General features: G+C 52.0%; 3 protein-coding genes across 3 annotated transcripts; 2 read left to right on the top strand and 1 right to left on the bottom strand.

The window, feature by feature from the left end:
• Positions 1–433: 433 nt before the first annotated feature.
• On the top strand, positions 434–2,656 carry J4E78_007804 (uncharacterized protein; the record flags this gene model as incomplete). Its single annotated transcript, XM_049368407.1, has 9 exons — positions 434–716; positions 773–807; positions 864–882; positions 938–994; positions 1,059–1,123; positions 1,180–1,284; positions 1,337–1,360; positions 1,678–2,215; positions 2,277–2,656. The coding sequence occupies 9 exons, from the start codon at positions 434–436 to the stop codon at positions 2,654–2,656; spliced, it is 1,506 nt and encodes a 501-aa protein (XP_049220061.1).
• Positions 2,657–4,321: 1,665 nt separating this feature from the next.
• On the bottom strand, positions 4,322–5,537 carry J4E78_007803 (uncharacterized protein; the record flags this gene model as incomplete). The annotated part of the gene is made up of 2 exons (XM_049368406.1): positions 4,322–4,484; positions 4,537–5,537. 2 exons carry the CDS (start codon positions 5,535–5,537, stop codon positions 4,322–4,324), a joined length of 1,164 nt encoding a protein of 387 aa, XP_049220060.1.
• Positions 5,538–6,502: 965 nt separating this feature from the next.
• Positions 6,503–14,509, top strand: J4E78_007802 (Type I Iterative PKS; the record flags this gene model as incomplete). The annotated part of the gene is made up of 5 exons (XM_049368405.1): positions 6,503–7,123; positions 7,270–7,772; positions 7,828–9,123; positions 9,174–13,555; positions 13,728–14,509. 5 exons carry the CDS (start codon positions 6,503–6,505, stop codon positions 14,507–14,509), a joined length of 7,584 nt encoding a protein of 2,527 aa, XP_049220059.1.
• Positions 14,510–14,769: the final 260 nt, after the last annotated feature.

Genomic DNA, 14,769 nt, shown 5'->3' with positions numbered 1-14,769 from the left:
GTCTGCTAAGTACTGCCTCGACGCACCGCCTGCAGTCTCACACGCAGCCCCTCGGCACTGTCAGCACCAGCCTCCGTCGCTCGCCGCAGCACCCATCGTCCTCGACGCCTTCACCTCCGACAGCAGCCCGTACGCCCGCGTTTACACGTCGGGATTGGGCGCCGCCAAGGCTTTCCGAGCTGCCGGGGGGTCACGCCAAGCCAGCGAGAATTTGCATCTAATCTTATCAATCAGCTGTTTCGAGCCGCACTATGCTCCATCCAGCACCGAGAAGCTGTCCGTTTGCTTGTACAGTAGTAACGCGTTCCGCACTGGGAAATCACATGAAATATGCAGCCCGCATTCTTTTCACCTGCCGCCCGGCGCTGGTAAATAACCGTTGTTGCACATCATCTCCTCGCAACACCTTGTGCCGACCAATCCACCAACCACCATGTCGCATCACCACAACTTGGACGTTGGCAAAACTGCGCTATTCAACACGACCGCGACCGGCGCCGATCTAGCCTCCCCCACCGCATTACCAGACGCAAAGTCTCCGGGTGTCGCACGCATCGAAGCCCTCAACGCGCACACGTCCTTGATCAACCGCTGCTGCATCTTCTTCGGCATCTTCCTCATTGCGTATGCGTATGGTTTGGATGGGACGCTCCGATACACCTACCAGCCATATGCCACTGCGGGATTCCAACAGCATTCCACCTTGGCTACCATTAGTATGTCTGGTGAAATCTGTAGTCATTCCGAGTCACCAACGCTAACATTGACCAAGATGTCTTGAGGAGCGTCATCGCCGCTGCTGCGCAGGTAAGTCTTAGAGTCTGCTACCACGTATAAACCCATGCTCACTGTGTGCTCAACAGCCTACTGCGGCTAAGATTGGTAAGTTGAGTCTTCACACCGATCAAGATATGAGAAACTAACTCGATGGTCACAGCCGATGTCTTTGGCCGCATAGAAGTCGTCATACTCTCCATGCTCTTTTACATCATCGGTATGCACACACCAAACTGGGAGCTTAGCGTTGTGCTCTGGCAGTCGTACTAACACGACCAAAGGTACCGTCATTGAATCCGTCAGTTCAAATGTCGAGTCCTTCGCCGCAGGCGCAGTCTTTTACCAAGTGCGTGCTGCAACAACGCCAAACGGACAAGACCAATACTAACGGGTATCCTACAGATTGGCTACACGACCATCATCGTGCTCATCGAAATCATCATAGCCGACATCACCTCCCTTCGATCTCGACTCTTCTTCTCATACATACCTGCCGTTCCATTTTTGGTAAGCAATATAACCGTACGCTCCGGTTTAGCTTGTTTCTGATGTTCGGTAGATCAATACTTGGGTCAGCGGCGATGTAAGTCAAGCTGTGCTTAGTCAGACCACTTGGCGATGGGGGGTAGGCATGTGGTGCATCATATACACAGTGTGTTGCATCCCTCTAGTCGCTTCGCTCATGTGGTCCAGCCGACAAGCTAAAAGGGCCGGCGCATTCGATGCATACCAAACACCATACGAAGTTCATGGCGGTACCAGGAATTTGCTAGTCACTCTCTTTTGGCAAATGGACGTCCCCGGCGTCGTGCTGCTTATTGCGGTATTCGGCTGCATTCTGACTGTAAGTCGGCATGTGTTTGCACCAGACGAGATTCCGATTTGCTGACCAACCACGAGCCTCTCACCATCGCAGGTGGCGCGCAATCGCAATGGGGGACTGCCAAAGTCATTGCTCCTCTTATCGTCGGCTTCATGTGCCTCCCCGCCTTTGTCCTCTGGGAACGCAGAGCACCTCATCCAATGCTCCCGTTCCATCTACTGAAGGATCGTGCGGTTTGGGGTGCTTTAGGTATTGCTTGCACTTTGAACTTTGCATGGACCATGCAAGGCGACTTCCTGTACACTGTACTAGTCGTCGCATTTGATGAATCAGTAAAGAGCGCAACTCGCATCAGCTCTTTGTACAGTTTCTCCTCGGTAATCACCGGATTGATCCTTGGTGGTGTTGTATTCAAGGTCCGCCGCTTGAAACCTTTCATCGTCGCCGGAACTTGTCTTTTCGTGGTAGCTTTTGGTCTTCTAATTTACTACCGTGGCGGCTCTGGCGATTCGTTGCATTCCGGCATCATCGGAGCGCAGATATGCTTGGGCATTGCAGGAGGCATGTTTCCATATCCTGCACAAGCCAGTATCCAAGCTGCTACAAAACACGAGCGTAAGTTTCTTCCATGGCAACTCACGCTAGTTGAAGCGACAATACTAACTACCCAAAACAGACGTCGCAATCGTAACGGGCATTTATCTCGCTACCTACAACATTGGCAGCGCGCTTGGTAATACAGTCTCAGGTGCTATGTGGCAGCAGATCATCCCAAATGAGTTGGCCCGTCGCATTGGCGATCCCTCGCTCGCAGCCGTCGCGTATGGTGATCCGTTTGCATTTGCAACTCTATACCCAGTGCAAACCCCAGAGCGTATCGCTGTGATACAGGCATACAGACACGTGCAAAAATTACTCTGCATCACGGGTATATGTCTTGCAGTACTTCTTGTCGCTTTCTCGCTGGTCATCCGGAACCCGGAGTTGGGCAAGGACCAGAGCCTGAAGCATGCTGAGGAGGATGCAGAAGTCAATTGCTCGGATAGTAGGTCCTAGTGTTGAAGTTTAGCACATGTTACACGCTAGAGTCAGTACCGACTGATCTTGTTGCATATACGAGGGTCCAGGTGGTGGTGGAGCAGACTGACATCATCGTCGTCTACGGATACTACCGAGCTGTTGAGCTTCTACTATAAAACAACAAAGAGACAGATGATTTGGAATTACCTCTAGCCCATCGGTGAATCTACATCGTTTACTCGTATGCCACAATGTTACTGCGAATATACAGGTCCGAGGTCACTCGCGAAGAGACTTCAGCCTTGAGCGCGAAGCCCAGAAGACAGAAAGCTACTTGTGAGATGAAAGGCGACCAAGAGCCTGATGCAGCCCAACCAAACACGATCTCGAGTCCCCGACACATAGCAGCCCGCCTCTCGATCACATCCACGACAAACCGCCGCCCCCTGTTAACGACATGTGTATGGTGCCCGGCGAACACGAGACATCAAAAATCACAGCAGAAACGAGTTTGCGAGGCGCACCACGATCGATGTCGCTTTGGCTGTGGTCGGAGCGACGATGAACGCCCATGCCTTTGTGCGCACACTTGGGACGATCCGAGCGACCAAGATCCCTCGCGTGCATTCCGACGCCGGGTTGACCTCAAGGAATCCAAGATAGCTTGGTAGCACAAGCTTCATTGCGACTCAGTTCTAACCCGCCGAAGATCGTGGGGCTCCTGCGGGCTGTTGGGCCGTGCGTATCACGCAGGCTGCAAGAGTGCTGTCCCGGCCAATGAATCCTCCCTACGGCGTCTACCATGTTGCAACGCCTGTATTGTCAACAGCCTGGTCGAGAAAAATGCGCAAAGCAGCCAGAAACTTTGATCGCGGGGTCTTGCAAATATCTGCTTGGGCATGGACGCGTACCTAGACAACGACTTCTTCGGGACCTCGGGAGCCTCCGACTTCGGCAGTGCGCTTCGCAGAGTGCGGCTGCATCTTTGGTTTGTGCGAAAAGCTCAGGAGCATTTGGATGAACAGCACGTCCTCACAATATGCATTCGCTTCTTCTACGGCAAGGATTTGTCATCGCTGCCTCAGTTGTTGGATCATGCCACTCCGCTACCAGGTTGTTCGGGCGTTCGGTCTAAAAAGAAAAACCGAAGTCTCCCGTATCCCGGACATCAGTTTCGCCGCCGTGTGTATGAGGGCCTGCCAGATACCGCCACGAACCTGGTTACGGAAGGTCGATAAGCATTGGTGTCGTATCCACGGTTGTGCTAATTGCGACGGCAGCACATCGCGCCATCACGGCGCCACGAAAAGCATGCATGACATCGCTCAGGGCCGAAAACGACATGCGCATGTCGGATCTTCAACCGAATGTATGCTACCGGCAAGTGACAACTCTGCTGCTAGGTTGAATCCTTACGGTTTACCTTCTGCCTTCAGAATCCGTTATCTGTTGACCCAATACCGGAGCACAAGCAGAGAACAGATCGTCCAAAAGCGTCAGTCACTTGGCTCGAACCAGCTGCTTTGAGCTGGCTGGAGACATTGCATGGCGCATCTTATGTGCAAGCAGGTATGATCCGAACTATGCGTGAATTGTGTGGTAAGATATGCTAGGCGAGACAGCCAAAGCTCCCAAGATACCTCGACATGCGCGTCACCTGAAGTTTTGCTCTCATACCCATCTTCCACCCCTAGTCTCTGGCTATGGCTTCCGGTCTGCCTCTCGAGCCTTGACTATGAGTGGCGGCTTCAGCCAGAAAGAGTATGTTTGTTGATCCATCCAGTCATCACAGCTTTCGTTGAGCTCGAAGTCGAAGTCCCACAACAAGTGGCCCAAGGCAAGCCTCAACTCATAGTGTGCCAGACTGTAGGCGGAATTAGGCCTCTGCATAAAGGTGACCAGGGTAGTGGACTTACTTTCTTCCAAGGCAGGCGCGTGGACCGACTGAGAAAGGGTTGAACGCGTTCTTGTCGTCCTTCTCAAACTCCACGGAGCCTTCAGGCAACCATCTTTCTGGAGCGAAATCGTCTGGTCGGACGAAGTTTCTCGAGGAGTGAAACATCGGATAGTGGAGTATAAACACCGTGGCGCCCTTCGGAACATACTTGCCACAAATCTGCATACCGGCTGCTGGTACCAACCTCGCCAACGTCTCCGGAGCGCCAGGGTAGACTCGCATGGCTTCGTCTAGAACTGCGCTCATGTACGCTAACCTCGGCAGTGCCTCTATTGTCATCGCGTCTTTTGACTCGAAACTGTCATAGATCTCTTGCTTCAATCTCATCATGCAGTGGGGATTCTTCAAAAGTAAATATAGCGCTCCCGAAAGCACTGTTGCCGTAGTTTCTGACCCTACCACCATGAAGAGAGCGGCATTGCCGACCATTTGATCCAGAGAGAGGCTCGCTTTCTTTCCGCCGGGTCCACCGGTGATCAGACCCCAGAGATCTGGACGATCGGTCTTTCTTTCCAATCTTTCCTTCACACGATCTTCGGCGAACTTCATGTGCGCATCTCGCTTTGCCTTCATCGATTTCGGGACCAAGAGCGGCAGGATCTTTGACGCAAAAGGAACGTGGTAAAATACCACGATGCGGATAGTGACTACTTTGATCGTTGCAACTATCACACGAACCCAGCTGTTGTATTCTGATCGCTCCAATAGACCAAGAGAGGTGCCGAAAGCTAGATCACCCATAACGTCGAAGGCTAAGAAGTTGAACATGTCTACCATGTTCGTCTCGAGACCCTGATCAGCGCGCGACTGGACGGCTGCTGTCAATCTGTTGACGTGCTTGAGCAACAAGGGCTCCTGCTCCTTCAGTGCCCGGGTGGAAAACCCTTGATTGAAGAGTTGGCGTTGTTCCCGATGCTTCTCGTCATCCAGCACGTCGATGATGCCCGGCTCTCCCGACATAGGTGGAGGGTTAGCAAGAGGGTTTTTTGGCAGCGGCTTGCGAGATGTGTAGGTGCCTGTCCCATGGATGTCTTTCGAAGTCAGCGTCGAGAAACATGTATGCGGAAGAGGCCATGTTTACCCTTCCATGCACTGCTAGAGGTGTAGCTCAATTCCCAGGGACTCAATCGCACAATTGGCCCATATTGCTCATGTAGACGGTGCGCATCAAACACCGTAGTACCCCTCCATCTAGAAAGAATGCGGGGTATAGGGGATGCTCGCCATAAGAACGGACCGGGGTAGTGTCGAAGTGGATGGATGAGAATATTGTACGACAGCCATCCTGCGATGGAGGTAATCTGATCACGATTAGAATTCCTACACCCTCATCGTACGAGTGAAGTAGCTTACTGCTACCGAAAAGATGCGTAGAAAGAGTAGAACAACTGTCATGATGAGATACACAATGCTTGGATGACACAGAGTTGCTCCGAGGGAATCTGTGGTGTGTACAGAAAGACCATGGGCATTTTTAGCCAGCTTCATTGCTTGTCCGATCAACCAAGGCATGCACTGACCGCTTCTCAAGTGCGATAAGGAATGTCATTTTCCTCGATTGGCATCACGCGACACCTTCTTGCCTTCGGTAGTTTTCTGGATACACACGGTCTTTACTCGGCGTCTCTTCGCAAGCACCGTATGCAACCCTATACTTGATCAAGACAAGTGGAGATGGCTGGTTCCACAGCGCGTTACAATCTAGAGTAGCTCCTAATCTCTATATCGTGGGGGATGTAAGTAGGTCCGTTTCAAAGAATGCTAGGAGTGATGAGTGAGCGAGTCTTGTGTACAATGAATCGCATAGTAGAGTACGTTGTATATAGTTATCACAGGAATCATAGCTCGCGGAACAGTCTATATACCAGCTGGTTCAACATAGCGAATCGTTCGTGATTCCGTAGACAGTTTAGGTATTTTTCGATATGCGCAGCCAGTCTGATCATTTCGCGCCTTCTGTGGCGTTCTTTTGCCCTCAAAGCAAGGCCCCCACAGAGGCGTACCTCAAGCAGCTTCAAAAGTACATTGTTGAAACGCCCCTACTCCTCCCATTTGCAGAAGCCATCACGTCGTTGACAGACACATGGACCATACTTTGTGACGGCCACCCGGACATAGCCAAACTCAAATCGGGCAAGCGACATGTCGTCAGTCTGAAGCGATGGATAACCGACGGAATATCTGGGCCTGTTTCAAGCTCCATGTCCGGTATTCTAGCGTTGCCGCTGTTGGTCGTTATCCAGATCTGCCAGTACTTCCAGTTGCTCGAGTTGCATGGTCTCACGCACGAGCGAATGCTGGCAAGCCTGAAGAAAGGTGGCGGCGCTCAGGGATATTGTGGAGGTCTTCCTACAGCCTTTGCTGTTTCTTGCGCCAAAGACGAGGAGGAGGTGGTCCATCTTGCAACCAAAGCTTTACGACTGGCATTTGCCGTTGGCACATTTGGCGAATTGGGTGACGACGAGTTGGTGGAGGGGGCCACGACCATCGCAGTACGCCTGAGAACTCCTCCGCAAGGAGATGAGCTTGTGGCAGGTATTCCTAGAGTAAGTTGGGATTCTTTTCGTATTCGCTGCAGGGCCTCTCCCCTGTCGGTCTTTGGACTTGTGTCACAGGAACATGACTTCCACCGAAGCAAACAAGCAGCATTTAGCAATTCCATTCCTGTGTAACAGCTACTTACAAAATGCAGTGCTACATTTCGGCGATCACAGACCCAAAAACGATAAGTATCGTAGGCCCTGTGCTAGAGCTCGAGAAGGTGGCAGAAAGAGCTCGTAACCGGGGTTTGCTAGTCACTGATATCCATATCCGTGGCAAAGTGCACAACCCGGAGAACGCGCCTTTGGTCAAAGTGCTGTTTGACATTTGTCAGGAGCATGACGACATGATGCTGCCTGATGCTAGTCAGCTGCGAGTTCCTGTGCGATCGAATTTGGATGGCAGCTTGCTGCATGATTGCTCGCTGACACACGAGGCAATCAACACCATCCTCGCCTCTCGATGCGAGTGGTATCGGCTTTTGAAGGATGTCGCACAGGACCTAGCGGGAAGTGGTACAGACGCCCATACATTTGCTTTGTTCGGCATAGGAGACCCAGTCCCCCTGATGCCATTCCACAACGCTCGCTTGCGGATATCGAAGATGGAAGTCCATACCACTGTTCAGGGGGCCAGGTTGGCTGAATACAAGTAGTAGGTAGCCCCAACAGGCTGACGCGACTAGCGCCGCGCTAACACATCACGCCAGCCCGGAAGACGCCATTGCCATCACTGGTGTTTCATGCCGACTCCCACGAGCAGCCGACCTCGAAGAACTATGGCAGCTCCTCGCCGCTGGCACATCGACTTGCGAAGAGATCCGCCATGACAGGGTTCCGATGCGCGAAAGCTTTCGCGCGTTGCAAAACGACAAATGGAAGCCGAAGTGGTTCGGCAACTTCATTGATGGGGTCAATGAGTTCGACTGGGCTTTCTTCCGCTCGAATGCCAAGGAGGCTGCCAGCATGGACCCTCAGCAACGCATCCTCTTGGAACTGACCTATCAAGCTCTGGACAGCGCGGGCTACCTCCGCAAACATGTTCGCGAGAACGGAGACAAAGTCGGCTGCTTCGTCGGCGCAAGTTTCATCGAGTACACGGACAATACGAGTGCCCATCCACCAACTGCATATACAGCGACTGGTACCATTCGGGCATTCTTGTGCGGCAGGCTTAGCTATCACTATGGCTGGACTGGACCGGCGGAAGTCATCGACACGGCCTGCTCCTCTTCGCTTGTCGCCATCAATCGTGCCTGCCAGTCCATCTGGTCGGGTGAGTGTCCTATGGCTGTTGCTGGAGGAGTGAACATCATCTCCGGAGTTCACAACTATCTGGGTCTTGGCAAGGCCGGCTTCCTCAGCCCGACCGGTCAATGCAAGCCTTTCGATCAAGCGGCTGATGGCTATTGCCGTGGAGATGGTGCTGGAATGATCGTATTGAAGCCCTTGAAACAGGCGATGGCAGATGGTGATCCAGTTTTAGGCGTCATACCGGGGTCGTCCACCAACCAAGGCGGTTTGTCTGCATCTTTGACAGTCACTCAACCCTCGGCACAGGTTGAGCTATACCAGTCGATTCTCGGACGTGCAGGAATGAGTCCAAACCATGTGTCCTACGTTGAAGCCCACGGGACCGGCACACAAGCAGGCGATCCTCTTGAGGTGAGCAGCATCAGAGACGTGTTTGGTGGATCAGATCGTCCAACCAAACTCTATCTTGGTTCTATCAAAGCCAATACTGGCCACGCAGAGTCGGCGGCTGGGGTCGCTGGACTGCTCAAAGTCATCGCTATGTTATGGAAGAAAGCAATCCCGCCCCACGCATTGTTCAAATCTTTGAACCCCAAGATTCCCTCATTGGCCCCGGACAAGATTGTCATCGCAAAGAGCCTGGAACCATGGGAAGTACCCTTCAGAGCTGCGTGGGTGAACAACTACGGCGCGGCTGGAAGTAACGCATCGCTTGTTGTCTGCGAAGGGCCTCGGAGGAGCTCTAGCAAAGCGTAAGTGGGAATCTCGCTCCTAGAAAGCTAAGCCTAACCTATCTGAATAGACCGACTCAGCTGCCTGCGGGTACCCACTATCCAATCATACTCTCAGCCCACACAGTTGAGAGTCTGAAGGCTTACGCAGCTGTCCTTAAATCGTACATCAGCCAAGGAGATCTGAGCCTCTCGAGCCTTGCTTACACCCTATCGGAGCGGCGAAAGCGCCATTCGGTGGCCTGGATGACAACAGCTTGCGACATTGCCGGCTTGCGCACCGAACTCTCCACGGACATCTCGTCATGCAGCATACCCCAACCTTCGAAGCGTATCGTGCTTGCATTCTCCGGCCAAAGCAAGCAGAATGTCGGTCTATCGAAAGCGGTTTACGAGTCAAATCCCAGGCTACGCTACTACCTCCAAGAGTGCGATCGAATCCTCGTCGCGCTTGGAACTCCATCGATCATCCCGGCTATCTTCCAGACCACCGTCATTACCGATCCAGTTCTGTTGCAGACAGCTACCATGGCGGTCCAATATGCTAGCGCTAGGTGTTGGATCGATGCTGGCGTGCAGCCCGCTTGCGTCATTGGACACAGCTTCGGAGAGTTGACAGCAATGGCCGTATCGGGTGTGCTCTCTCTTGAAGAGGCCCTCAAACTTGTTACTACCCGAGCCCAGCTCATAGTGACTAAATGGGGACCAGAGAGAGGTACTATGCTAGCAATATTTGCGCCGTACTCTGTTGTCGAACGTGTCATTGATGCAATCGGTGGTGAATCCCTAGAGATTGCTTGCTTCAATGCCACTAACAGCCACGTCGTAGTTGGCACCAAGATTGCGGTGACCAATGCGGAAAGACTGCTGGTTACTGACCCCTTGTTCAAGGGTGTCAGCAGTCGGAGAGTCGATGTAACTCATGGCTTCCATTCCGTCTTCACCGAGCCACTTCAGAAAGACTTCATGGAGTTCTTGAAATCATTGGACTTCAGAGAAGCTTCTATTCCCATCGAGCCATGCACAAAGGTGCACACTTCATTGATCAATGCTGAGCATGTTGCATCACATCTTCGCCAACCGGTCTACTTCATCGACGCCATTCAGCGGATAGAAGAGCGCCTGGGAGGCTGCATCTGGCTTGAAGCAGGATTCGATTCATCCATTATCCCCATGATTAAGCGTGCGACAGCTGAACCGGAGATTCATTCATTTCTCAACATCAAGACGGCTGATGTTAGTCAACCTACCAACGTTCTCTCTCAAAGTATCATCCACCTCTGGAAGGAAGGGATCGATATCACCCCATGGGCTTTCCTGTCTCCTTCTGAAGCTGGTTTAGAACCAGCATGGCTACCCCCCTATCAGTTTCAGAGAACCAAAGCTTGGCTCGAGAATGTTGATAGAGCTACTGAGCTTCAGCGGAGTTACGAAAGTCTTGGCTCGCAAAAGCTCGAGACCGCTTCTGTTCCGATCCCTGTTCGCTTGCTGCATCATGCTGAGTCTACTAGCAGTGCGAACAAGTTTGTTGTCAATAATTCGGCCAGCCGCTTTCGTGAGGTCATCAGTGGCCATGCAGTCCGTGGTCGGCCGCTTTGTCCCGCTTCCATGTACATGGAGTGTGCGGCTATGTCAGCTCAGATTCTGGGTGCAGACCTCGGATCTAAATCGCTAGCATTTGAGGACCTATCATTCGAATCACCGCTAGGCGTCGACCTGGATCGCAACGTCAATCTGACTCTCGAAAATATTGACAAAAACGGATGGAAGTTTGTTCTTTCGAGCTCTTCCGGGCAAGCAACCAGTTCCCACCGCGCAACTGTTCATGGCAGGGGTCGGATGGCTCTAGTAGAGAATCCTCGATTTTCTACATACAAGCGGCTCATAGCTGACCGCCTTGACTCAATTCGATCGAGTCCGAGCTCGGAGAAACTCAACGGCGGACGAGCCTATAAGCTGTTCTCGAAAGTTGTGGACTACGCCGACTTCTTCCACGGGATTCAAAGTATCGTCATTGACAACAACGAGGCACTAGCCGACATCCGTATGCCAGACAGTCATCTTGGGGGCAATGAAAGCGCAGTAACGAAGTATTGCGACACTGTGTCCATTGACGCGTTCATTCAAGTCTCCGGCCTTCTCATCAACAGCAGCAAAGTATGCCCACAGGGTCAGGTTTTCGTAGCTTCCGGCCTCGAAAGTGTCACGACGTCCAAACATTGCGACTTCGACACTCACAAGGAATGGGACGTCTATGCCATTTTCACTCTCATCGATGATGTGCATGCGACCGGCGACGTTTTCGTTTTGACCAAAGACGGCGAGGTAGCCATGACAGCTATCGGTGCCAAATTCCATCGTCTCGAAATCTCCAAGCTTGAGCGAACGCTTGACGCAGCCAATGGATCAAGATTAATCTCTAAATCGGGTTCATCTCTCTCTCTTCGCGAGAACTCTAGGCCCGCTATGCTCGAGAGCCCTCCGCCATTGACGCCCGATGGCGCTTCCAACTCATCAAGTGCTTCATCGGTGGCTGGCGACGAAGCCAACGAATCAGATGATCCGTTGAGGGCGATGATCTCCGCATATACTGGCGCACCAGCAGATTTCATTGCCTCAAACACTTGTATCGGTGATCTTGGTATCGATTCACTGGCGTCGGTCGAACTCTCGGACGAGATTAACGAGCGTTTCGGGAAGATTGTGTCGCCTGGCGAGCTTCTAACGGTGAGCTTTGGTGCATTGAGCCAAACCATATTTTCTGGCGTCACAAAAGCCTACCGAAAGCAAGTCTCACCGGTAACCACGCCGACGGCTAGATCTCCATCCCCGGTCTCCAAGACATCCAAAACCGGATTAATGCCTCATTCAAGTCCGGAGGAAGGTGCCAAGGACTCCCTTGGTAGGACTCGACGCGCGAAACTGTTCGAGCTTATTTCAGATCTTTGTGGCGTTGCTGTCAGCCATATCGAAGATCACCAACTTCTTCAGGACCTCGGCTTCGACTCTCTATCCACCACAGAACTCGTTTCCTGCCTATCTGAAGAGTTCAACGTCGATATCAATGGTATTGATAGCCTCCTTGACGTTTCTGTCAAGGATCTGATGCACTTGGCTGGACTTTCTCCAATGAAGCCAAGTACCACCTCACTTTCGAAGCCGTTAAACTCACCTGTGCTTGATCCACCCATACACCATTCTATCAGAACTGCCGAGATTACGGATCCGTTTCAATCTCTCTTGGAGGCGGAGTCTTCCTTTGAAGATTATGCCCGGTCTTGCCAGTTTACAGAGTATCTAGCAAAGGTCTCTGCTCGTCAGGATGAGCTTCTTCTTGCTTACCTGATTGAAGCTTTCCAGAAGCTAGGGATTGATTTCAAGACCATTGCGCCGGGCCAGAAGATTCCCGATTTCGGATATCAACCTAAACACAGTAAGGTAGTGCACAGGTACTACGAGATTCTCGAAAGGCATTCTGTCATCGAGAAGAAAGACTCCGGATATATCCGGTCATTTTGTTCACCCACCCTTCCTCCCAGCTCGTTCCAGCTTCTACGCGACCTCATCACAGACCACCCAAATTATCGCTGTGAGGCTGAACTCATGGCTCTCACCGGACCGAAGATTGCAGAATGCTTGATGGGTGTGGAGGACCCTGTTAAGCTGCTCTTTGGCACCAGCACGTCCCAGGAAATCGTTGGAAGCTTCTACACGCAAGCCCCTATGTTTGCCACTCTGACTGAAGTTCTTGTGGACTTCATGGTTCGATTAGTCAAGAAGGCAAACGGGCCAGTTCGTATCCTCGAGGTCGGAGCCGGCATGGGAGGGACTACCAAGCGGCTTGGTGAAGCACTAGGTGCTCTCGGCCATTCCATTGAATATGTATTCACGGACATATCTTCAACCCTGGTCCGAAACGCTTCTAAGAAGTTCAAATACTCGTGGATGCAGTTCAGAACGCTTAACCTTGAAGTCGAACCGCCTACGGAAATGGTTGGCAGGTTCGACGTCGTCATTAGCACGAACTGTGTTCATGCAACCGCCAACAGAACTGAAACCTGTCGTCGTATCAAGCACATGCTCAATCCGCATGGTGTCTTGGTGCTCTCAGAAATCACTACGATCTTCGACTGGCACGAGGCTGTTTTTGGTTTGCTGGACGGTTGGTGGTTGGCGGTCGATGCCACACATGCCATTCAACCTGCAGCAGTCTGGATGAACTTCATGCATCAAGCTGGGTTTGCAAGCGCCACCTACTCTCAAAGCACAATGCCGGATTGCAATCTTCAGCGGCTACTTATAGCCTCTGTGAAGCAGTATCCGGAACCACAGCGTCACAGTGACTTGCCAACGTCTGGTATTGACACAGTTGTTTACAAGGTCGTTGATGGTATTGAGATAGAAGCCGATGTCTACTTGCCGAACAGCCCTCCAATTAGCTCGATGCCTGTAGGTAAATGGCCCTCCGCACGCGTTGCTGTTCTGCACTAAACGTCTGGCAGCATTGATGATCCACGGAGGTGGCCACATGACGCTTTCACGCAAAGCAATCCGACCAGCACAGACAAAGTTCTTATTGTCGCACAACATTCTTCCTGTCAGCATAGACTATCGGCTGGTTCCAGAGGTGAATGTCATTGACGGGCCGTTTTCCGACGTACGAGATGCATACGTTTGGATCCAGACAAAGCTCTCTGCTATCACATCTCAATACGGCATCTCGATAGACCAAACTCGCATAGTTTCGATTGGGTATTCAACGGGTGCCCATCTCGCCATGAGCCTTGCTTGGACTACCAAAGCGCTCGACATCCCGTCACCAGCCGCCATATTGGGCTTTTATGGCCCAACCGACTTTGAAACTGGGGCTCTGGAAAGGCATCAGGAAGAGCAGTCTTACGGAGAGTTCCCTGCCCGCAGAATGCGACTTGAGAAAATCATGCAGGCTCTGCCGCGGGCACCCGTGACGAACTATGGCACCATGATGGATGGTAGTCGATTGGGTTGGATCAAGCCCGGCGACCCACGCTCTGAGCTCATCTTCGCGGTTCTCAAGGAGGGCATCGGGCTAAACGTTCTGCTCTACGGCCTTTCTCCTAAGGCTCTGGCCCAAAAGCCTGACCCAGAGCTTGTCAGAGCGATTAGCCCAATGGCGCATGTGCGAGACGGCTCCTACAATGTCCCCACATTTGTCATTCATGGGCTACACGATGAGATTGTTCCGTTCAAGACAGCCGAATCGTTCGTAAAGGAGCTGAACAATTCTGGAGTTGAATGTGGCTTCTTACCGGTTCCTGGAGTGAAACACATCCATGATCTGCATCTCAAGCCGGGAAGCAGAGAGTGGAAAAGCCAAGTAGAACCAGGATATCTGTTCCTGTTCAAGCATCTAAAGATGTCCTTTTAGGTAGACTTATAGTCGAACATAGTCACTGATCTCTTGTCACTGCAACGAATGAATCACATATCCGGTAGAGTCGATCGCCCTTTCTGGTACCATGCATGCCCTCGCAAAGCAGAACCTGGTTGTATTTCGATAAGTTGCGTAGCCAACCATGCAGCGGAGCAAATCAGTAGGCGCTCTCGGTCCTAATGTCAATACCGAGGTTGAGAGTACAAGCAAAGGTGGCCATTGCGTCAAGAAGGGTGTCTCTTATCTTCGCACAC

The sequence above is a fragment of the Alternaria triticimaculans genome (genome assembly GCF_023758025.1).
Source record: "Alternaria triticimaculans strain BMP 0046 chromosome Unknown scaffold_12, whole genome shotgun sequence".
NCBI classification, from domain to species: domain Eukaryota; kingdom Fungi; phylum Ascomycota; class Dothideomycetes; order Pleosporales; family Pleosporaceae; genus Alternaria; species Alternaria triticimaculans.
This window is presented reverse-complemented; position numbering and strand designations above follow the sequence as displayed.